Source organism: Pogona vitticeps, chromosome 2, assembly GCF_051106095.1.
Source record: "Pogona vitticeps strain Pit_001003342236 chromosome 2, PviZW2.1, whole genome shotgun sequence".
NCBI classification, from domain to species: domain Eukaryota; kingdom Metazoa; phylum Chordata; class Lepidosauria; order Squamata; family Agamidae; genus Pogona; species Pogona vitticeps.
The window spans coordinates 180,494,943-180,518,656 of record NC_135784.1 but is presented as its reverse complement, the minus strand read 5'-3'; the positions used below and the strand labels follow the sequence as shown (position 1 = coordinate 180,518,656).

The following is a 23,714-nucleotide window of genomic DNA, read 5'->3' as shown; positions in this document are numbered from 1 at the left end:
AATCTTATTACAGTACAAGGAGGAACCGCCGCGGGGACAGAAACTACGTTTCCCAGAATGCACCGCGCCGGTCGCGGCCTCTGCCCTGCGTCACGCTCAGAAGCTGTACTCGGTTCCTGTACTCGAGGCCGTCCATTTTTTGCCTTGCGTTGCCGCCGTCGCTTCCCTGGACGGAGATGCCGACCGGCGACTATGAGTAAGAGGGAGCGGGAAGGGAGGTGAAACTGGGAGAGGAGGCCTTCCTGACGGCGGGAGAGCCTCGCCGGGGTTGGAGGGGAGAGAAGGGAAGTTAGTGGGTGACTGTGTGAGCGGGTGGGTGGAGTGGGTGAGAAGACTCTCTGTGTGTGTGTGTGTGTGTGTGTGTGTGTGTGTGTGTGTGTGTGTGTGTGTGTGTGTGTGTGTGTGTGTGTGTGTGTGTGTGTGTGTGTGTGTGTGTGTGAGTGAGTGAGTGAGAGACACGTGTATGCATGCACAGACACACACGGCGGTGGAATTTTTATTGAAGGTGAGGCCCGTGATCCAGAGGGTTAGATACCCAGGTCAAGCAGGAGGGGAAGAAGCATGTGACAAAAAATATGTGGCCTTCTGAGATGTGTGTGTGTGTGAGCGCACGCATGATTTGTGCGTATACATCTATAATCAAAATATTTGGAAAACTAGCCTTGTTTTATTTAAGTTGCACTTCAACTAATATATATATTAGTTGACTAAAATTAGTTTTAGCAACCGTTACAGGAGTCTACTCAGGATGGCTCACAATATATTACACGAAAACAGATTTAAAACAATAATATAAGTTGACGTGCATATATATTTGTTGAATATATACACATATGGCTTGTATAGATATATAGATCTTGTCCTTTCCTTGTGTCAGGGTAGAAGTAGAAAACTGTGGACCTCTAGATTCTTTTTGTGGCCTACAACTCCCATCAGCCTCACCCAGCAAAGACCATGGTTGGACCTCTAGGTTCTTTTTTGGCCTACAACTCCCATCTGCCCCACCCAGCAAAGACCATGGTTGGATCTCTAGGTTCTTTTTTTGGCCTACAACTCCCATCTGCCCCACCCAGAAAAGGCCATGGTGAGAGCTGGTGGGATTTACAGGCCAAAGAGTACATGCACATACCTATGTACGCAAGGCAGCACATATATCTTGGTTGAAGTGCAACTTGAAAAATAACAAAGCAGGTTTTCTAAATATTTTTATTGTTTTAGGTAGCTCTACCATATGCCTGGCAGCGTATGCTAAACAGTGAGACCTCGGATAGGTGAGGGATGATGTAGGCTGGGCTGTTCGTGAGCCCCGTTCCCATAGGCCTAGTTTACAGGGAGTGCAGAGCAGGCTCTGTTAAAGATGGCTCAGGAAAAAGTGGTATTTATTGTTTGAATGATGGGAATAGTTTGAGCAAGTGGGTCGGAGGGCATGGTCTGGTTTGGACTGGGCAATGGAAATCCTGCGTTTGGGTTGTACCACTTCATCTGTGTGAATCCTCTGCCACCTGAAACAAGAAAATCACCATCTGCAAAGTAATCTAGATGTTAAGCAGAAAGATTATCCCCTAGTATTTTCACTACTAGTTTTCCACGTGTGGGGCGTTCTGTGTAGAGAAGCTTGTCAATTATATGAGCCACACTTTATGTTCTGGACAGCCCAGACACAGTCTTTACTGGCTCTGTGAAAATAAAAGTTGGGAGTATGCTAGGCACCCAGAATAGTGCTTGCACTAATGGAGCAGTATATAAATCAAATAAATGACTATAGGCAGAACCTGAAGACTAAAGAGGTGGAGCTTTTGGAATGGGAAGCAACTATTTTGGCTAAGAGAAGGAAGATCTGAATAGGAGGCCAAAGCAAGTGGGTGGGGCAGTCTGAAGGAGCCTTGGGGAATAGGCTATATGGGTGGAGTTGGAAGAGAAAATGGCACCTTTGCTTAGTTGGCTTCCCGACAGGACATCTCTTGTGTCTTGTAGGTGTAGTACATTCATTCCTTTGATGGGTTGGTGCTTTTCTCTTCCTAGTCCAACTGTGGATGTCCAGGCTTCCAAGGCATACCTGTCTCTTGGAGAGGTGGAAAGAATGAGGCACCTCAGTTTGGGTCGCTAAGAGGGTGATGTGAGAAGTATAGACTGGACAAAGGAGAGGGCTTCATTGTGGGGACTGGAGGGGATTGCGTAGGGCACGTGAAGTGGTAAATGTCTGAATGCAAGTGAGGGATCATAGATATTTTAGGAACAGAATTCCTGGGTTTTGGCCTGATCTGTTGGCAATGTGGGCTACCTGTAGAACTTTTATGTCTTATCCACCTGGAAAGTGGACCTTTTCCTTTGGGAGTAAGTAGGAAAGGAAAGGGAATGACCGCTGTGGACCAACAGGGCAGAATAACTGGAATAGAGTTTAGGGTCAAGGTAGCTTTCTAGCTATTACCTAATAAATGTTCTTTCCTTGTTTATTTGGCAATCTAAAGAAGCAAGTGTGCATTTGGTGGAATTAAATGAATTAGAGATGACTGTGTGAAGTGTAATGTGGAGCATCAGGGTTGGTTGTATAGCAGATAATGTGTAGGGAGGTGCCAAGTTTGGAGCAGCCATACTGCTTCTGATTAGAGGATGCCTTAACATGTCTATCTCTGTTTCAGTTCCAAGCCCAGTTGGGCAGACCAAGTGGAAGAGGAAGGAGATGATGGTAAGATTTTTACATTGCATCTAAACTAGGTGTGAGTTGCGTCAAGAGTAGGCCTATCTGTGTGGAACTCACATCCATCTGTTCTCAGTCTTTTTTGTGTTGTGAACCCCTTTTACAATAGCTAAGTAACTTGTGGACCCCCCCCTGCCACTTTTGCATAAAAAAGCATTTTTAATGCAGGAAAATCATCCCTTCTCAGAAAGTAGAGACTTCTTTCTCCCCCAAAGGGCCTGTTTCTGATGCATACACATTCACACTAACGTTTAACATCCCATTCCAAAAGGTCAAGGAAGAATTTATTCAACAAAGGCTACAGCACATGTAAGGCAACCCATAACCTCCCAGAAAACACTTTGTGACCCCCTTGGGGGTTGTGATCTCCAAGTTTGGAAACACTGATTTAGAATGAGGCTTGTATAGGAAAAAAAATTCCAACAAGGTCACTTTTTGCTATGTTCTTCGTAAGCTTGAAAATGCTGACAGATCTTGGTCTGGAAGAACACACAGAAAACTTCACCAGCTATGTTCCCTCTAAGTTGCATGCATGCTTGCCAAGACCTCCATCACAGGCAGCCAATTTATTTACTTCTTGTTTTGAAGGAAGCCCCTCCCACCCCTATGCAGTCAGAGTGAGACTCCCACACACTGGGTCAGAAACTTAGAGGGAATGTTCTTCAACAGTATTAATTTTCCTGGAGAAAGCCTTTTCTGCCCACTGATGGATGTGGGTTCCAAACCACATTTGCCAGTATACTTATCCTTTCAACTATACTAGGGTTAGGGATGTCAGATTCCCATGTAATTCAAAAGCCGTGATGCCTCCAAAAACATAATTACAGAGCATAAACAGTTAATACAGTGCGAGGGTTTGACTTTTGGCTCCATGCTCGGCTCAGAGAAATCAGTTGATTTTTGTTGCTTCAAAAGAGGTGAAAGATTTATTGGTGCATTTAACAATAAACAAATGTCCGCAACATGATCGTGAGTCTTTTCTCCTTCTGCCAACGGGTCCCGAAGGGGTTTACAATCTTCAAACAGGAACGGATTTCCCCAACTAATGTTCCATGGCCTCTGTAGGTCTGAAGGGACCCAGTCTCTTATGGTCTTCCCCATTGAGCCTTCCAGCAAGGGACGGTCTTGTCATCCCGATCATCATTCCACGGGGTTCATCTCTCGGGGTCTCGGTTCTCCCAGGATACTCCCTGTAACTCTTCCTCCTCATCTCTCTTATTCTCCATTCCAGCCTTTCTCTTTTTTCTCTCAACCCTCTCTTTTTACTCTCTCAGTCTCCTCCTCCACTCTCTCACCTCCACTTCCCCCCAATAAGAGGGTCTGGGTGGAATCTCTCCTTCTATAATCTGCTTCCTCCCTAGGCAATCTTAGTCTCTCCCATAATCCCGTCCAGGGATCCTCCATCCACACCCGTTCCCAACCGGGCGGCAACTGCCCGTCCTTCCTCTTTACCTCCCCTGTTCCAGCTTCAAACTCCAACGTCATTTTTCTCTCCTTTCCCACCTTTTCTTCCTGTATCTCCCCCATCATTACTTTCTGTGTCTTTTCTGTCAGTTCCTCTATTTCTGCCCCTTGCTGAGCTTTCGCTGCAGGCTCTGGTGCTGGCTGGGGTCTTGCCTCCTTATCCTCGTGGAGGCGGGATGGCTCTCCAGCGAGTGGGACATCCCTCTCGCCTTCTGTCTCACATACACAGAGAGAGAATAGTTCTCTCTATCAGGGTTCTCTTCCATAGCACTGACAGTCCTTTCCATACAGTATTGTGTGTAATGAACTTTAAAGGCCCTTATGATCTAGAGCAGGGGTCTCCAAAGTACGGCCACATCCGGCTCACCTTACCTTTTTATCTGACCCGGCTATGTGTGGGGGGAGAGTGCAGAGGGGGGCGGGAGTTCCTTCAGCCTTTGAAAATATGGAAAATATATTACGTGTCCCTCACAGTGAAAAGTTTGGAGACCCCTGATCTAGAGGCTGAATTAGAGATGTTGTGTTTGGGGCAAGGAGACCAATTCAGCACATTCAGTGTTGAACTCATGTGGCTAGAAACACAATATTTATTGAATATTTATTTATTGAACATTGATTGGTTGGAATATTTATTTGTTTGTTTATTGGAAAAAAATCAATGCATAATCAAAACCATGCTGCTCAAACCTGAGCAATTAAAGGGAGAAGTGTGCTTGCTTCATAGGTTCAGGCTTCCCTTCAGCCCCCGTTGCTGTTCACAGTGAATGCAGAACGTTCTGCTCTGGATAATGTGATGACTTACATAAAACATATGTATTTATTGCTTGAATTACCCACTTTGTGTACACGTTGACTGGTGCATGGCCACCTGAGTTTCGTAGGTAATAACTTTCTCTTGTGGGGGAGGATTATTTCAGCTGACTTCATTGTGCTTCCTCAACACAGATAAATGCATCACCAGTGATCTACTCAAGGATATCCCCTTAACTGGGGTCCTGAGTGGGAGAGAGAGTGGAAGTGGCAGCGGAAATGGAAGCGCCAGTGCAAGTGGAAGCGTTGTTGGAAGCGTAACTGTCGAGCCAGAGCTTGTGAAAGGAGGTAAGAGCCAGGTCTGTTTCTTGAGAAGGCGCCGTTGGGCTTTGGGGGGCATAGGGGAAACATCTACAGTGTCCTCCTCCTTTCCCCAGAACCCCTCCCGCCTCCAAAAGAAGTTATCAATGGAAACATTAAAACCTTGACCGAGTACAGAGAAGAGGAGGATGGCCGCAAGGTGAAGGTGAGTGGAGGTTTGGGACCAAGCTGTGTCTCTTCTTTCTCCTTTTCTTAGGACAGTTTGTAGCATCTTGAAGGATGGGGCCCCACCCTCTTATCCAGTTGCCTTTCACTGATAGAGTGGAAGCTAACTTCCCCCTGCACCGTATTTTTCTGTTGTGTTGGGATGCAGACTAATTTTCTCCAACCATATTGTTAATTTCTGTCCTGATTTAAATGGGCATATCTTATGGAGCCTTTCATTCCAGCCTTTCCTCATGTCCTACAGACACAGAAAAGGAAACGTTAGGATAGTGACTTAAGCACAATCACTGTGAGATCCAAAATAAGTAAGAAATACCCATATGCAGATGAAGGCTGTGATCGTGTAAGATGGGGATTTCCTTTTCTCTTAATTCATGCCCTGAGTATGATCTGTTGCTTTCTTCTGGCAGATCATCCGTACCTTTCGCATTGAGACCCGTAAGGCCTCCAAAGCTGTGGCAAGGCGAAAGGTAAGTCATTGGGAGGAACACGAATGAAGGTTGCTCTGTTTCCTCAGAACACTTGAACAGGCAGGGATGCCAGATCCAAATTAATGTTTGAAAGCAAGGGCAGCAGTACATTCTTTGCGCTCAGATCACAGATGGGCAGCTGACATCCCTTCAAATGTTGTAGCACTCTTATTTCCCATGATTCCTGACCATTGGCTGTTCCAGCTAGAGGTGGTGGTAGTTTCAGTGTAACATCTAGATCAGTGGTTCTCAACCTTGAGTCCTGAGACATTCTTGGATTGTACTTCCCAGAAGCCTTCGCCACTAGTTGTGTTGGCCAGGATTTCTGGGAGTTGGAGGCCACAAAATATCCAGAAACCCAAGGTTGAGAACCACAACTCTGGAAGGCCACAAGGTGGCGAGCACTGCAGTATTCCAAACATGGTCAAATGTGTGTCTTTTAGAGTTAAAAATTATTCTAGTTTCTCAAACTTGGAGGGTTTGAAGCCCTCCTTGAAGTTTCCATTGAAAGGTAGGCCTCACTTGTACACTTGTGTGTGCGTCCTTTTTTTGTTAATTGTTCTAGAAATTTAATTGTCCTAATGTGCCCCACCTGGGCCCAGCCATGTTTGTGAGGGAAGATCTGAGTTTGTGTGGCCGTTCTCTTTTTAAAGCCTTGGCAGGGAGTTGGGAGCAGAAGGAAGTTTCCATTAAATCCATTCATGAAACAGATTTAGAGACTGTTAGAGCGCTGACTCTAGCACTGAGCGCCCTCTGACATGACAGCTTCAGAAGGTCCCCCTACTGTAGAACAAGTAGGACATGCAGACTGGGGATCTTTTTAGGCACTTTAGACTAAGCACGGAGGAAAGAACATTTGGGACAATAAGCCCTCTCCTAATCTTGGGACCCAAGCGAATTCTTATCTTTGCCACCATGCAAAGCTGGCTCTGAACGGTTGCTTGAAATCTCTTCAGAACTACTTACCTCCAGACAGCATTCCCTCTCATTTTTTGGAGTTCTGTGTGGAGGATCTTCCCCCCCCCCATGCACACACATGTAGTTCCAGCTGCAAATGGGCAGATACACTCACTCGGCTGCATGCAACCAAACCGGAACACTCCCGCACGGCTTGGAGGGAATGTTGCCTCCAGCTATGCTTCATAGTTAGATTTCCACTTTCCAGGTACTAGTTGCTTCCTCTGAATTGATAGTCTTTTGACTCGGGATGCTCAGTGTTGAACAGAATGCCCTTTCATGGCTGCTGCAGCTACCTCCCTACTACTCTGCAGGACCTCAGCAGCGGATGCTTTGACTACAGGTATTCCTGAACTCTTTTCTTCTCCCCTGTAGAACTGGAAGAAGTTTGGCAACTCAGAGTTTGATGCCCCAGGTCCCAATGTGGCCACAACGACTGTGAGCGACGATGTCTTCATGACTTTTATTACCAGCAAGGAGGTGAGTGGCAGTGTGCATAAGGTTGGGCATAGGCCGATACTTTAAGGAGGGAGGGGAAGAGGAGAAGCTTAAAGCTAGGGGTGGGTGTTTAGACGAGGTCTGTTACAATTTTTCTGTGTTGCAAAATGCTGGTGGTTGTCCTTCATTTTGGGTACATTGCAAGGTGTGATTGAGAGTTGCATGGGTAGGGTTTAGTGGTTGTTATAGACTTGAAGAGAATGATGGAGAGGCAGGTTTTCATTTATGCCACCCGCTCCCCTATCCTCACCTCTGCCAGGACTTGAACTGCCCAGAGGAAGAGGACCCCATGAACAAGCTGAAGGGGCAGAAGATAGTGTCCTGCCGGATCTGCAAGGGTGACCACTGGACCACTCGCTGCCCTTACAAGGACACCTTGGGACCCATGCAGAAGGAGCTGGCTGAGCAGCTGGGGCTCTCCACAGGAGAGAAAGACAAGCTGCCCGGAGGTGAGAGCTGCAGAAAGGCCAATGATATTGGAGGAGCCCTGTATCCACTCTGTGGGATGGGAAGCACGATTGTTCCTTGAACTTAATTAAAACTCTGTCTTATTTCCACAGAGCCAGAACCTGTTCAGGCCCAGCAGAACAAGACTGGGAAATATGTCCCACCCAGTCTGAGAGATGGAGCCAGCCGCCGGGGGGAGTCCATGCAGCCAAACCGCAGAGGTGGGTTGCTTGAAAGGGGAGGCAAACAAAATCTTAAAAATGCATTGTGCTGGGACTGGGGAACACAAAACTGTCAAGGGTGGGGCTGCCTTAGTCTTTCCAGTTGTACCCCCCTGATCCAAGGGTCTTCTTTCTTTCCGTCTTTCCACCCGACCCCTTTAGCGGATGACAATGCCACTATCCGTGTCACCAACCTTTCTGAGGACACCAGAGAGACTGACCTGCAGGAGCTCTTCCGTCCCTTTGGATCCATCTCTCGGATCTACTTGGCCAAAGATAAAACCACTGGCCAGTCTAAGGTATGGAAACAGGTGGAACCTCAGGATAGGTGGCTGTGTTTGGCTGGGAATGGGTTGTGGAAACAGCTGCCCCCACTTTTAATTACTGGAATTCATTGTGCTAGCAGTCAGCGAAATGACCTTTTTTTATTATTTTTGCTTCCCTTCAGGGTTTTGCCTTTATCAGCTTCCATCGCCGCGAAGATGCTGCCAGAGCCATTGCAGGAGTGTCTGGCTTTGGCTATGATCATCTGATCCTAAATGTGGAATGGGCAAAGTAAGTGAAACTCGCGATTCCTTGACCCTCGCTCACCCATCCCACGCCACCTCCCAGCTTTTCCACTCAATGGCTCTTGGATCTTAAGAGAGAATGTCTACAGAGACAGGCTGTTGGTTCCCTGAGATGGTGTCCAGGTAGAGCATAAGATGACAACAGGTTTATCCTGTAGACTTGTGGTGCTGTAATGGCGGCCTGACCCCAAGCGCTTTTACAGCCTTTCTATATTTTGGACCCAAATGTTAAAAGAAGTGAGAGCCATTGCGGTGTAGTGGTGAGAGTATGGGACTGTCTCCATGTGGCAATCAGTAAAACTTACCGAGGATCCTTAGGTGAGCCTCTCTCCCTCAGCCTGGCCCCACTTTACAGGATGGTTGTGAGAATAAAGTGAGAAGGAGGAAGAGGACTGCATAAACTGCTCTTCAGATGTAAATGTAACAAATGGGAGCAACAAACATTTAGGGACCTAAGTGTGGGAGAGCTGTGTAGTTAAGTCTTGTTGCCTAATCCAGGCTAGAAGCAGTTCCGACATTTTCCAGCCTTTTTTCTAATAGAATGCCTAGAAAACAATATAGTTCTTGAAAATCAGATTCTTTTCGTTGTGTCTAAATTCTCGCCCTCACACATGCCTGTTGTAATGCTACCCATTTCTATCTTCCACAGACCTTCCACCAATTGAGTCCTGCAGCCCTACATTTATCTCCGGACATTACTCAGTTGTTCTTCACTGGAGATAATCGTCATTAATAAAGAATTCATTCTAGCTGCTTCTGGTGTTTCTGTATCTCCAAAGCAGTTCTCTCCATGGTGGACTCTTCCAGTCTTCTGTCAAAGAGTCTCTTCTTCCTGATGAAAACAGGTGGCTGTTTTCTTGGAAGTGCAGAGCTGCTGCTGCTGCTGCTGCTCCAGGGTTCTGCTGTTTGTTTTCTTTTTTCTTTTCATGTCTGTGTGCTTCTGATTGTAGAGGAATTTCAGACTTTTAAACCGTTTCACTTGATCTTCCAGAGAGAAATGAGTTGGGTGGTGAGAAGAGGATCTATTCACTGCACTTGAATCAGTTGGATTCAAGTTGGTATGAACGACCAGATCTGTTGGTCCAGTGAGTGAAGGAAAAAGGGCTCCTCCTTGGACCACCACCTCTTCCCATGTGTTAGAAGAATAGCCACCAGGCTTGTCAAAACCAGGATCCTCTTTTAATCCCACCAGGAACCTTAAAATCCAGTTTGTTACCTTCGGTATACACTTCCCAGAAGATCACCTTTGAAAACAGATGTCAAAATGCAGTGCCCTGTTCCTCAGGAAGGTGGCAGTAGTGGCATGTTTACATATCTCCTTGGGGTGGACTGTGGTTTCTGTGTTCATGTGAAGGGAGACAGGAGGGGTGTCAGCTGCTCAGCATAGTCATCTGCCACTTTCTTGTTGTTTGCAACCACTTCTGCATCTAAACCGGAAATATGTTCAATATGCCTTAACGGTGTTAAAGGCGAATTGCTTTTCCATCCCTTTGCCACCCACCCGCAGCAAACCCTTCCCCTTCCTTCCCTGTTTTCTGAACCCAAGAGAGCTGGCTCAGTTCTCTCAGTTGCTCTCAAACATTTGAAGAAAGAATGAGCAGTTTGTAGCCTTCCTAAGGTGGCCAGACAGCAAGTACTGCCAGCCACCCCACCCCCTGCCATTTGACTGCTGGTGGGTTAAAGCAGTCGCTGGAAGAGGTGCTAACACACGTGTAAGAGTGGCTTCTAAAACAGCACAGTACTTCCCAAAACATCTTAACTATCTAATTATTGATTTTAATTAGCCAGTCCAGGAAGCTTAGGTCCCGAAAACACCTGTTTGCGAGTGCGGAGGGAGCTGTCAAAATCGTCGTCTAGCGAAAAACGGTTTGCAAAGCAGGGACCAAACATTGTCCAGCAAAATTCCCCCATAGGAATCACTGTTTTGCGAATCGCTATAGCGATCGCAAAAAGCCAATGTCTAGTGAAAAAACTGTCATGCGGGGTAACTGTCTAGTGAGGCACCACTGTGCTTCAAGGAAATGAACATACAGAAAAAAAGAAGCAAAAGTGCCTCATGGCTTGATGGCAAATTATACATTTCTGAACAATGTCGTAACTACTGACCAATAGTAATGCGCCTAAACACCTTACATATATAGTATGTCACTCATGAGTACCAATCGGTGAAAATGTCAGCAGATGATATTTCAGACTACAGGATCATGTGAAGTCCCTCATAAAATTAGGTTGTATAGTAAAATGGAGACCACCCAGCGAGTTAAACTAGAAGAGGGTACCACAATGTTTTTGTTGTCTTTATTATTTGGTTTTTGTCTGAGCTACTGAAAGAGGGGCTGCTAAATAAAATTGGGTGCCGGTTACTTCATCTCCAGTAGGTCCTACATAAGTGAGAAGCAGGCAGTGCTTGCATTAACTAGGGAACACGCCAGTGATGTGTCCAGTTTGTTAGTCTTTTTCCAAACAACTCCTTGGTGTACTGGATGAGTGGTAGAAGAAGCCACAGTGAAAGAAATAAAATACAGTATACAGGATCCCGTTGGAAAGCTAAACACCAAATGGATAAGTCACTGGAGAGGCCTGGAGCTCATCAACAACAGACTGTTGGTGTTTATTGAGGCTGAAAGGAGACAAGGACTCATAAAATATGGAATGTTTGTTTACAAGAAGCCATTAATACGACTCCATATGTGTGTTATATATAAGCTATATTTAAGTCTGTTGTGCTGTGTATGCATCAATGTGTTAAACAATAATTGCATGCCACTGTTTTGTATCTTTAAGAAGCACTGTATTTGGGTAAGTTGCAGTGAATGATTTCACTATTGTTTACACAGCAATTTTGGTCAGTAACTTGCATTAAAACATAAAACCACACTGGGGATGTGGAAGGATCAACACTGTAAATTGCAGGTAAGGCAGCAACAGAATTAACAGCAGTTAATTCTGGCTGTCACAGAGGCTCACATCTGTTGTTTGTTTGTTTTGTTTTAAAAGGACAGAATGGCAAAACTTCTGCAGAGTCTGTGTAGAGAAAGACACCCAGGGGGGAGAACACAGTCCATTCTTGTGCTTTCTACACAACAGTTAGCACATGCTTAGAAAAAAATAGGATTCATCTGTTGTCACTGGAGTTCCTTTCACAAACATATGATGTTGTTTTCATTGGTTGTGTTTTGCAGCTTATGGAGAGAATTGGAGGAGAAACAGTCATTGGGGGGAACTGTCATTCGAGGAATAAGTGGATCTTGCACATAACAGACAGGGCAGGCAGGGGGCCTCCATTCATTGTCTTCCTTAGAAAGGATTCAGCTGAGAGCTGAGGGGAGTTGTGAGGGATTTGGAGAAGAGGATAGCATGAATACGATGACTCATATGTGAAAAAGGGGGGCAGGAAGCCTCTTGTTAATGCAAGGGAGGCAGGAAGCCTCTTGTTATGCGTGCTAGGTCTGCTGCATGTGGTTATTCTAGTTTATAAGGGGAAGCAGAAGAAAGAAGGACTGATGACTGCAAGTATAAACCAACAGAAAGGATTATTTTGAAAAGACACTGAGGAACTGTAGCGAGCACGCTGAAGCCTCTACCCATTCAGGCCTCCAGGAGTGCTCACTCTTCTTCAGTTGCTGCCACCAATTTTATCCAATATTTTAAAAAAAAAACAATCGTTTCAAAACAAAAATGTGTTTATTGATTTAACAAAATAAAGTAAGTAAATCACAAGATGTCAATCAAGATCTCTCACTCACTGACACACACAGACTTTTCCCTCACTGACTATTTGGCTCTCAGGCCCATAGACACACTCATCACTAACTCTCACAAAATCTCTCTCTCACTCTTTCTCCCCCTCTTTACATCATACACCCCTTTATATATTCCAGCTCCTCCCCCTTCTGCACCACCTTCCGTCCCCTCATTGGCTGATGTTCCACTGCCCAGCTGTGACGGACAGGTGAGGGCTGGGCTGAATGCTACAGGAACCAGTGCCATGGAACCAGTGAATATTATACAAGCAACTAAGGTGACAGGCTGGCTATGAGCAGAAGAGCTTGGGCTTTCAGCCAGAATCCTATTGCTGATTTACATTTGCATAAGGGGGTTGTAGCAACATGACTTTGACCTGACTCCAGGAGGCAGTGGAAGACAGGAGGGCCAGGCGTGCTCTGGTCGATGGAGTCACGAAGAGTCGGACACGACTGAACAACAACAGGGGGGTTGCACTGATATCAAACTGCCACCTTTACTGAGGTGCTGGTTGCAATTCTGGAATCAGAACTTTGTTTTAAGATCCTCAAGGAGATCAGTGTGATAAACACCCCATCTTGCAGTTTCTTAGAGGCCATGGTCAGATCACCACCTACCGGTAAATCCCAGGAAGATCTCTTTTTCATTGCCTAGTCAGATAAAATGCACTATCAAAGAAGGGGACAACACAGATTTGCACTAAATATGCATACTCTTTATATATATATAAAAACACGTGTGTGTTTGTGTACAGACAGACAGACATAATATATATATACAGTATATCACTCTAGGTTAAGTAGGTGATGAAAAATAACTCAATAGTCTATAAGTGTCACAAAAAATAAAAAATAACAGTTGTGTGCTGTTTTTAGTAGCTTTAAAAGATGCTAGTGAGCAAATGTATTTCTGTGCATGCTAAGACTCAGCTCTTGCATCTAGGAAAAAGTAAAGTAGGAAAAACAAACAGCCTTCTTCATCCCATCCAAAGTGTCACTATTATGAAGCCTGGCCAAATTTCCATGGAAGGATTGTCCATAAAAGATAAAGCTTGTCAGCAGGAAAAAGACATCCTCAGCTCTGATCCTGGAAATCTTGGGTCTGCTTTCGCAGTCTCAGTCCCTCATTCTCCTCTTCCTTTGACATCTCTTTCTGTGGTTGAAAGCATCTGCAGCAGTATTCTTGCATGCTGTCAGCCAGGGCAGCATAGACCAATGGATGGATGCAAATATGGAAGTGGACTAAGATCTTGGCCGCCTGGTAGAAGTAGTAGACAAGTGAGATACATTTTCCAGACATAAGATTGTAAAGGTTCAAGTTGCGTAAGGCATGGAAGGGGAGATAGATAAGGGCATAGAGAACCACCACTACCAAAACCAATGTTTTCACTTTGCGCTTTTCCTCTGCGGTGAGACTCTGACTTTGGATGACTCTGCAGACGATGGCCATGCAGGAAAAGGCGGTAAGGATGAACGGCAGCCCACATCCAAAAGCTGCTAGAAACAAGCTATAAGGCCAGTAACTGGGCAGGTCCAAGAAGATAGCACTTCCTATACAGTACGTTGTTGAGGTGTTCTTTATCATTATATGCTTCAGGGTGGAAAAATGGAGGACTGGTGCTGAGATAGCTATCACCAGCAGCCATACTACCCCACTGACAAGTTTGGCATGGCGGGCTTCTATGCAGCCATGGGCAAAGAAAGGATGAACAATGGCAACATAGCGGTTCAGGCTAATGCAGGCGACAAAGAAGGTGCTGCCATAAAGGTTGCAGAAGAAGAAGAAACGGTCCAGCTTACAGAAAACTGAGCCGTATTTCCAGTCTTTGGGAGGGTAATAATAAGCGGCCATTGGCAACAAGGAGAAGGCATAAAGAGTGTCACTGATGGCTAGGTTGAAGGCGTAGACAATGCCGGTATGCCACGTGCGCTCATGAACCACAAAGCGGTAGATGGCAAAGCCATTCCCAGCAATAGCCACAATGAACTGAAGAATCAAGAGGAACCATATACGTTCTTGGGACTTGTCCCATTCGTCTCCGCAGCTTGTGTTCTGGCGGTCCGACCCCATAGGCACCGTCCTGGAGAAGCATGGAGATTAAGATTAGAAACCCCAAGATCTTTATGCCAAGTTGTGCGTTCACACCTAGCCACTGGGAAAGTAGTAGCTGGGAGCTGCTCATCAAAGACTTAATTTTACCATTAGCTTTCAAATAAAATAATTTGGTCTAGATTTTTGTTTTGTTTACTGTCAAGACCAATAGAGCTACAGTGGACCCTCTACTTACGGAATTAATCCGTATTGGAACAGTGGCTGCAAGTCGAAAAGTCTGTAGGTCGAATCTCCATTGACCTACAATGCATTGAAAACTGATTATTCCCATAACTGGCAGTTTTTATTCTATTTTTGTTCCATTTTGGTTTTTTTCTGGTCTGTAAGTCGATTCTCCGGCTGCAAGTCGAATCTAAATTTTGCAGCCAGAGAAGTCTGTAACTCGAAAAGTCTGTAAGTCGAGCCGTCTGTAAGTCGAGGGTCCACTGTACACTATACTGGCATCACTGCTTCTAGTATTCATAGAATCATGGAGTTGGAAGAGGTCAATAAGGCTACTGAGTTCTCCAGGTCAATGCAGGAATACACATAAAAGTCTACCTGACAGATGGCTGTCTAAATTTCCCTTGAATGCCTCCAGCGCTCACCACCTCCTGAGGTAATTGGTTCCACTGTCGTACTGGCTTCCTGTAACTTGAGCCCATTGCCACGTGTCCTGCACCCTGGGATAACCAAGAACAGATCCTGCCCTTCCTCTGTATGACTATATTTCAAGTTTTAGAAAAGTGCCATCCTATTGATGCCCCTCAGTCTTCTTTTCTCCACGCTAAACATGCCCAGTTCTTTCAGTCTTTCCTCCTAGGGCCTGGTTTCCAATCCAAGTTGGAAAAGCGTGCCAAATAGACTAGGTCAATATGTTTGGAGGTGGGGGCGGAATGATTATGATTCTGTTCTAGCTTTCCCTACAGGTATTATAAAGAGAAAAGGAAGCTAGAGTGACGTATGGATCAGGAGGAAATGAGACAAATACTGGAAATCTTATTTGGTATGCAAAAGAAGGATGGACACACCTTAACATGGTAAGGGGGGTTAGAGTGTGTCAGTGCAGCCGAGAGCAAGCCATCAGGACATTAGACTCCATTACAAGCCTGGGCTCCTAGCAGGGTCATCCATGGTGGAATGGTCCCAGCTGAGGCACCCCGACTAAGAGGCATCCATCCTCATCAGGAGTAATGACCACAACATCAGGAGAGACCAGAACGGAGAGAGCTCCAGTGGTGAGAAACTCCTCGAAAGGCAGCTGCTGGGCTGCAGTAACTGTTTCAGGAAACACAGGCAGAGGAGCTTCCAAACAACAGCAGTGTTTTCTTACAATTGGGCACAGCAACAGACCTGGTGTGACTAGAGACAAAGGAAGGGTGTGCGTCAAGAGAAACGCTGCCCCTTCCATGGCCTCTGCAGTTCTTTCGCAAGTTGAGCCCTAGCATTAAACACAATGAAGCAGCAAACCCAGACAGCGCTAGATCTTCAGCACTGCAAGAAACTGGGATGCAAAAGATAGGAGCCCCCACTGTGTTTTCTCTGCTCACTGTGCTTCTCTGTGGGATGCCAGCTTGCCACCCAGTTTTAGAAATCAAGATCTGACTGTATTTCTGGCACGTCAAGGTGAACAGCAAGTGTTTATGAGGCATATCACTTGGGTGGGAGTTAAATCTATGCCTTATCCCACCTGGCCAACCACAGAAAAATCCAATCCTGCTCCCATCCACAAAACCATGTGTGTTGGTTTTGTTTCTTGGCTGTATTAGATTGGGTCCGTCTATATAAGGAAGTGACTTTTAAATGTAACGAAACCTGAAACGGATCCTCTGAAGTCAAACTGCTTGTGCAACAGGGCTGTAGTGTGACCACTTTGACACCTTCACCCCTTGCACAAGAAAGCATATTTCTTTGGGTAAGCAGAAGTTGGGCTTTCTGGAGAGCGACTGTCACTTGCACAACTCTTAGCCAAGCAGCACATTCCTCTGCAGCTGGGCCAGGTGGAGGGGTGGAAGCTCAGTAAGACTTTGGTCTATGTATCTCCGCATACGCACATTCAAAGATTTCAACTTACAGGATCTTACACTTTTTTGCTTGTCTCAAAGATATTTTGAGGTAGGCTTTCCCCCAGTTTCACTTTCTGAAGCCATTATTCCTCTCCTTCCCCAGAGCAAATAATTATCAAAATAATCATTTAGGTGTGCAAGTAAATCATTTGTTCTGGGTGTGTAGTCCAGAAAAATAACTTATCCAAGTTTCCACATTTCAGAGATGTGGAAAAATTTCCTATGCAATTTTTTTCTGTGAAAATTTTTTCGCCCCATATATGTCTGCATAGCTGTCCAGCTTGTTGCACTGCGGACAGTTCGATGGGCCACATACAGCCATGTAAGTTATTCTAAGAAGACCAGCACTAACAAACTCTCAACTGCTAAGGGGAAATTGAAAAATAACTTACGACAACCTCTTCCTGTGCACAATGCAACTTCTATCTGGATCAGACATATGCATGGCGTTTATTTGTCCTCAAGAGACTTAACAAATTGATGCATGGGTAACCTTGTTTCTATTTCACAAAATCTGTTCTTTCTCAATCATTTGCAAGTACTGGGACTCAAGACAAAATGTGACATGCTGGCTGTGCCCACGGAGCCACATCCACCTTTGAGTGAACCTTAGAATGTTCAACCAGTTGTATGGAATAAGATTATTTTTTTCTCTCAGCTTGAAATGGGACTGAAAAGTAGTGCAGACAGTGAAGGAGGAAAGCTGAAGGTACTATATGTCAGTAAAAGATAATTAAATTGTTGATACAAGAGGCAGGATTGTTTCAATTATAGTCAGTTTTTGTTAAATATAAGGGAAATATACGTACGCTACTGTCTTTACATTATTTACAAGTATTTCAATAAACTACTTTTCATATAAAACTTTGAATGTATTTGCATTTAAACCATGCGTGCTACGGCAGATAACATTATTAGAGCACAGGAATATCTTTCAGATCTATATTTTTCAGGGGGAAAAACATTCCTTGCTTTGGTTGTTGTGGGTTTTTCGGGCTCTTTGGCCGTGTTCTGAAGGTTGTTCTTCCTGACGTTTCGCCAGTCTCTGTGGCCGGCATCAGGTTGCTGTCCTCTGAAGATGCCGGCCACAGAGACTGGCGAAACGTCAGGAAGAACAACCTTCAGAACACGGCCAAAGAGTCCGAAACACCCACAACAACCATTAGATCCCGGCCGTGAAAGCCTTCGCGAATACATTCCTTGCTTTGCTTTTCAGATTATAAACAATGCATCCACAACAACCCTGAAAACACAGCTAGCTAACTTCAGACAGTCATTTGGCTTTCTAGTCAGGTTGCACTGCTATGTTTACTTGCTCCATGTATGGTTTGAGTCCTTGATATTTATCCATAGCTCTGTTTGAAGGTATCCATAGCCTCTGGGATCTACATGATTAAAACTAAACACGTTACTTTTTAAATTTTGCACCCCATCCCTGGCAGTCTCCAGCATTGGTATTCCTTTTCTGGTTCTTAAAAGAAACATGCATCCCTCTACACTGCCTGAAAGTTTGAAAAAAATATAAATCAAAAATTTTCATTCATTCAGATAGTCACCATTTTAAATAATGTGTTTATTTTTAAATACTGTATCTATATCTACATCTATTTGTCTGTATCTATTTGTCTGTATATGTGTGTGTGTACACACACACACAGTATGTGTATATATAGACTTATAGATATATAGATACACACACACACGTTTTGTATACATACACTTTTTAAATGTTTGCTTTTACACTACGTCAAGTGGTCTGAATTTGTGTTTTGTGGACAACACTGCTACAATTGTAATATATATAGTTATTACTAGAGCAGACATTTAAAATATGATTAAATATTTTACACATGAACACAAGATAAATTGCAGAGGTCATGGGTTAACTGACAAGGTGCGGGGCACACAGTTGTCAACTCATCAAGTGGCCATGGCAGCCTCCATTATTGTTCTTGTACAGGTATAAAAAATATTCAATATCAGTCAAATTCTGGCCAATAATTTCCAACTTTCTACTGAACTCAAGCTCTAGAGGGAAATGGGTTGTTAAAACAAAACCAAAAACAGTAACTCTTTATACATACCTCTAATCCAACTTCTCTTCTTTTGTTGTAAAGGCACAGAGCGCGATTTTTCTGCTCTTGCTAGAAAAGCTGCAAAGTCCGTAACGAGCACAGAGAAGACAACATAGAGAACCGTGCTCAAACTGTGGCTGCAAAATTTAATGTGCAGTAGATGGGGACTGTGCCACCAGGAGCTACCCTTTCTTATAGATAGCACGTGATCACAGGCTTAGTCTATGACTAAGGAGCTAGAACTCAAATACCATAACCCACACATCGACTCTGAATACTTCCCTTCCCTTGAGAAACAGATGAAGTACTGAGAAGCATGTGTTTATGTGTAGAGAATGACGCAGCTACAAAAATGCATAAATCCTGAGACGGCACATTGAAAAGGGAGTTTTGGGAAGTACAACTCCCAGAACCTTTGCGCCGTACTGTTATCACCAAGATCTAATTCCTGACCAGCAAGAAGCTGGTTTCTGTGAAGCCCCAATCCCAGAAGCATCAAGGGGAGCCATGCCTGAAATCCCCAGAGAACTGGACCTTCATGTCACAAAACAATGTAGCTTTTCATACCAGTTGTCTATTCACTGGGTAAGGGCTGTTGGCTTCACGCTTTGGCGTGTAGGCTTCTCCAAGCAGCCCACAGACCCAAGACAGATCTGCTTGCTTCTATTAATTAGACTGCTGTTATCTACCAAGTCCGGACAGAAAGAAACTTCAGAAGTTTCAGAACTCCAGTTCAGAAGGTATTGTCCGAATTTCAGAACATACCTCCTCTCAAATGGACAAAATCTAGAGGCATATAATCCTGACTCCCCCCCCTCCCATTGTAACCTGGAAGGGTCAACTTGATGAGCAGAAGTGCCACTTTCCAGAGGACAACATAAGGGGGACGTTAGCATTGATTCTAACCACATCTATATTTGTGAAGGTTTTCATGGCTGGGATCTAATGGTTGTTGTGGGTTTTTCGGGCTCTTTGGCCATGTTCTGAAGGTTGTTCTTCCTAACATTTCGCCAGTCTCTGTGGCTGGCATCTTCAGAGGACAGCACTCTGTGCTCTGGTGTAGTTGACTTGGGAGTGGCAGTATTTATGGCTGTGAGATAGGCTTTTGTCTTTTTCTGTAGATGGGTGATTAGTGTGTCTTGTTGTGGGTGTATTGTTGTGCTAAGGAGAAGAGATTATCTGTCACTGTGGTTGATGGGTGTCGTTAGCTGGTCTTTTGTGTATAGTAATCCCCTGTCCTTGTGGCTGGGTAGAGTTCGTTGACCTTTTCACACAGTATTTTTGAGAGCTGGGAGCCAAGTTTTGTTGAGTTTCACACTTTCCTCTTTTTTGTTGAAGTTTTGCTGGCCATCAGCTCCCCAACATATGAATTAGCCAAATACCTAGCCACCCTCCTACAGACCCACATTGGACAAACCTCATCCTACATCAAAGACTCAGGACATTTCATAAGCAAGATCAGCACCCTAAAACTCAACCCTGGGGACAAACTGATCAGCTTTGATGTAGAATCCTTGTTCACTAAGGTACCAATAAAGGACACCCTGACACTCATCCAGCAGATATTTCCAGAAGACATCAAGGCCCTCTTCCAACACTGCCTAACGACCAGCTGTTTCCAGTAGGATAATGAATTCTATGAACAGACATGGAGTGGCCATGGGCAGCCCCCTCAGCCCGGTTATAGCAAACTTCTACATGGAGCATTTTGAAAAACTTGCCCTGGCTTCGGCACCCCTTGCACCCACAGTCTGGTTCCAATTCGTGGATGACATCTTTGCAATTTGGAGTCACGGTGAAGAAAAATTTCTCAACCATCTCAACAACATCCACCCAAATACAGTGGTGCCTCGCACAGCGATTGCATCGTATAACGATGAAATTGCTTTGCGATGAAGATTTTGCTATCGCTTTTGCGATCGCTTTCCGATGTTCCCTATGGGGAAATTTCGCTTTGCGATGATCGGTTCCCTGGGGAACTGATCAAGGCAAAGCAAGTTTCTCCACCAGCTGATCGGAGGAAGGAGGGGCTAAGGGGCTGGCCCCAATCCCCGCGCGCAGCCAGAGAGCTGCAAAGGAGGAGGCGGCCGGGGACCGTGATCAGGGCGGCAGCGCTGGATGGGGGGGCGGCGTGCCAGAGACCCCTTCCCCGCCCCATCTGCTCCCCGTCGAGGAGACCGGGCATCGTGCGGGGCTGGGTGGAATTTTGCTTTGCCCTGATCGGTTCCCTGCTTGGGGAACTGTTCAGGGCAAAGCAACTGCGGAAGGAGGGGGAAAGGACCTGGCCCCAATCCCCGCGCGCAGCCAGAGAGCTGCAAAGGAGGAGGTGGCGGGGACCGGGATCAGGGTGGCAGCGCTGGACGGGGGGCGGCGCGCCAGAGACCCCCTCCCCGCCCCTTCGGCGCCCGGGCTCCCGGTTGAGCTGAGCGTGCCTTCCTGCACAGGGGAGCGGGAACCGGGGCTCGTGTGCTTGGCCGCTGCTGCCGGCAGTCCCCCCCGGGGGCCTTCCTTGCCCTCCCCGCTTGGCTCGGGTTGTGACGGGATGTGTGTGCGAGGTGGCGGGGACGCCCCGGGAGCTGCGGCCTTTGTCCAAGGCAGACAAACCCCAGAGGCCTTCCTTGCGGCGCCCGGGTAGCGCAGCCGCATCCACCCGCCGGGCGCCACGGGCAGGAGGGGGGCGGAGGCAGAGGCCGGAGCTGAGCACCTTTGGCAGCCGATGCCCTGTCTGCGGGCCGGCCCTGGAAAGGCTCGCTGGGTTTTGGGAGCGCCAAGGACCAAGGAGAGGCGGAGGAGCCTGGCCCTAGGAGGGAGAGGCCCCGTGCCCTGAGCAGTGTGTGTTTGCCCCGCGGCTGCCCAGGCAGTGACCCGGACGCATCCTGCCCCTCTGGCCTGCCCGTCTGCGCCCCGGGAGAGCCCCGCCAAGGAGGTAGGGCATCGTGGGGGGGCTGGCTGGTGGTGGAATTTTGCTCTGCCATGGTCGGTTCCGTGCTTGGGGAACTGATCATGGCAAAGCAATGCTTTTTTAACAGCTGATGGGCGGTTGCAAAATGGCCGCCGCTGTTTTCAGGACGGATTCCTCGCTTACCGAGGCGGCGAAAATGGCCGCCCCTATGGAGGATCTTCGCTGAACGGTGAGTTTTTGCCCCATAGGAACGCATTAAACAGGATTTAATGCATTTCTATGGGGTTTTTTGTTCCGTTCAGCGACGATTTCACATAGCGACGTTAATCCTGGAACGGATTAATGTCGCTATGCGGGGCACCACTGTATACAATTCACCATGGAAAAAGAAATAGAGGGCCAACTCCCATTCTTAGATGTCATGGTCCTACGCAAAACTGACCTCCGACTGGGACACAAGGTCTAGAGAAAACCCACCCACACAAACCGGTACCTACACAAAAACTCCAACCACCACCCACAGCAAAAAAGAGGCATAATCAAAACACTGGTAGACCGTGCAAATCAGAACTGTGAAGCTCAGTTTCTCAGCACTGAACTCAACCACCTGAATTGGGCCCTACAGGCAAATGGCTACTCCAAAAATGAAATCACAAGAGCCATCAAACCAAGAAAACAACACCGAACTGAAGAAGAAAAACAGCCACCCACAAATAAGGATTTCTGACGTACATCAAAGGGGTCACAGACTGCATGGGGAAATTCTGAAAAAAACACAACCTACAACAGTATTCAAGCCCACCACAAAAATACAACAAATGTTACAGTCAGCAAAGGACAGAAGGGACCCTCTCACCACTGCAGTAGTATACCGGATACCTTGCAGTTGTGGCCAGGTATATATTGGAACTACAAAACGAAGCATCCACACCAGAATCAAAGAACATGAGACACACTGCAGACTAAAACAACCAGAAAAATCTGCAGTAGCTGAACATGCCCTGAAACAAACTGGACATGAAATTCTATTTCAAAATACTGAAACATTGGACAACACCAGCAATCATTATGTCAGACTGCACAGGGAAGCCATTGAAATCCACAAGCACCAGCAAAACTTCAACAAAAAAGAGGAAAGTGTGAAACTCAACAAAACTTGGCTCCCAGCTCTCAAAAATACTGTGTGAAAAGGTCAACGAACTCTACCCAGCCACAAGGACAGGGGATTACTACACACAAAAGACCAGCTAACGACACCCATCAACCACAGTGACAGATAATCTCTTCTCCTTAGCACAACAATACACCCACAACAAGACACACTAATCACCCATCTACAGAAAAAGACAAAAGCCTATCTCACAGCCATAAATACTGCCACTCCCAAGTCAACTACACCAGAGCACAGAGTGCTGTCCTCTGAAGATGCCAGCCACAGAGACTGGCTAAACGTTAGGAAGAACAACCTTCAGAACATGGCCAAAGAGCCCGAAAAACCCACAACAACCATCTAACCACATCCTCAATCCAGCCAGCCTGGCAATCAGCTCCAATGATGGTGGCTGGTGGTAGATGTGACAGAAGAACCTTAGTTCATAAGAGAAACCAAATATGGCTCAAAGTACTTGATGTCACACTCATCTATTTGCCGGTAACGCCTCCTGGCTAGGGCTGGAACCTTAGTTAAAGTTAAAACAGCTTTGCATGCATGCTTCTACCACATGTAGAAACAGTACAAGACATTCCATTTGTACAACAGTACAAGACATTCTTGCAGGCTTCATTTCATTAAAAAGGAAGTTTTCAACTCCGTCAAAGTACATCTGAAAGTATGACAATAATGCCTAGTGCCCAGAGGTTGATTTTTAAAAAATGCTATACAGTCACAATGGATTTTTAACACCAGGTGATTTTCAATGTTTGTTTTCCCTGGGTTACAATTAAAAAAACACACGTTAGGTCTCTGAAATTCTGGAGTTAATAATGGGAATCTAAATGTCTGTTATTTTTCCTCTCATCCTATTTTTTCAATCTCTCTTCAGAAAAGCAGTCAAATCTACCTAAAATCTTATACCTCATTTTAAAGTTAAAAAAAATCTTAGTGTTGTGACCAAGGAGTGGCTTAATAACATTCTGTATACATGTTATTCAGATCTGCAATCTGAAACTTGTAGTGGGCAGGGGTGGAGGTAGAAGAGCTTGATTCCTGCTCAGCC

The 23,714-nt window shown here is 45.7% G+C and overlaps 2 protein-coding genes across 2 annotated transcripts; one reads left to right on the top strand and one right to left on the bottom strand.

Annotated features, from left to right (window-relative positions):
• Window positions 1-9,369, top strand: EIF3G (eukaryotic translation initiation factor 3 subunit G). The gene is made up of 11 exons (XM_072991496.2): window positions 1-196; window positions 2,640-2,686; window positions 5,108-5,260; window positions 5,350-5,438; window positions 5,869-5,928; window positions 7,261-7,365; window positions 7,643-7,832; window positions 7,944-8,051; window positions 8,214-8,350; window positions 8,500-8,606; window positions 9,270-9,369. The coding sequence occupies exons 1-11, from the start codon at window positions 177-179 to the stop codon at window positions 9,283-9,285; spliced, it is 1,032 nt and encodes a 343-aa protein (XP_072847597.2). The 5' UTR covers window positions 1-176; the 3' UTR covers window positions 9,286-9,369.
• Window positions 9,370-12,284: 2,915 nt separating this feature from the next.
• P2RY11 (purinergic receptor P2Y11) lies at window positions 12,285-18,905 on the bottom strand. The gene is made up of 2 exons (XM_020812080.3): window positions 18,606-18,905; window positions 12,285-14,444 (listed from the first exon to the last, which is right to left on the bottom strand). Exon 2 carries the CDS (start codon window positions 14,432-14,434, stop codon window positions 13,439-13,441), a length of 996 nt encoding a protein of 331 aa, XP_020667739.3. The 5' UTR covers window positions 14,435-14,444; window positions 18,606-18,905; the 3' UTR covers window positions 12,285-13,438.
• Between the last annotated feature and the right edge of the window lie 4,809 nt (window positions 18,906-23,714).

Excerpts from the sequence above, each read along its gene's own strand:
- P2RY11 (XM_020812080.3), bottom strand. The coding sequence starts at position 14,434 with ATGGGGTCGGACCGCCAGAACACAAGCTGCGGAGACGAATGGGACAAG.
- EIF3G (XM_072991496.2), top strand. The coding sequence starts at position 177 with ATGCCGACCGGCGACTATGA. Across the intron at positions 2,687-5,107 it reads GGAAGAGGAAGGAGATGATG|ATAAATGCATCACCAGTGAT; the intron begins GTAAGATTTTTA and ends TCCTCAACACAG. Across the intron at positions 5,929-7,260 it reads AAGCTGTGGCAAGGCGAAAG|AACTGGAAGAAGTTTGGCAA; the intron begins GTAAGTCATTGG and ends TCTCCCCTGTAG.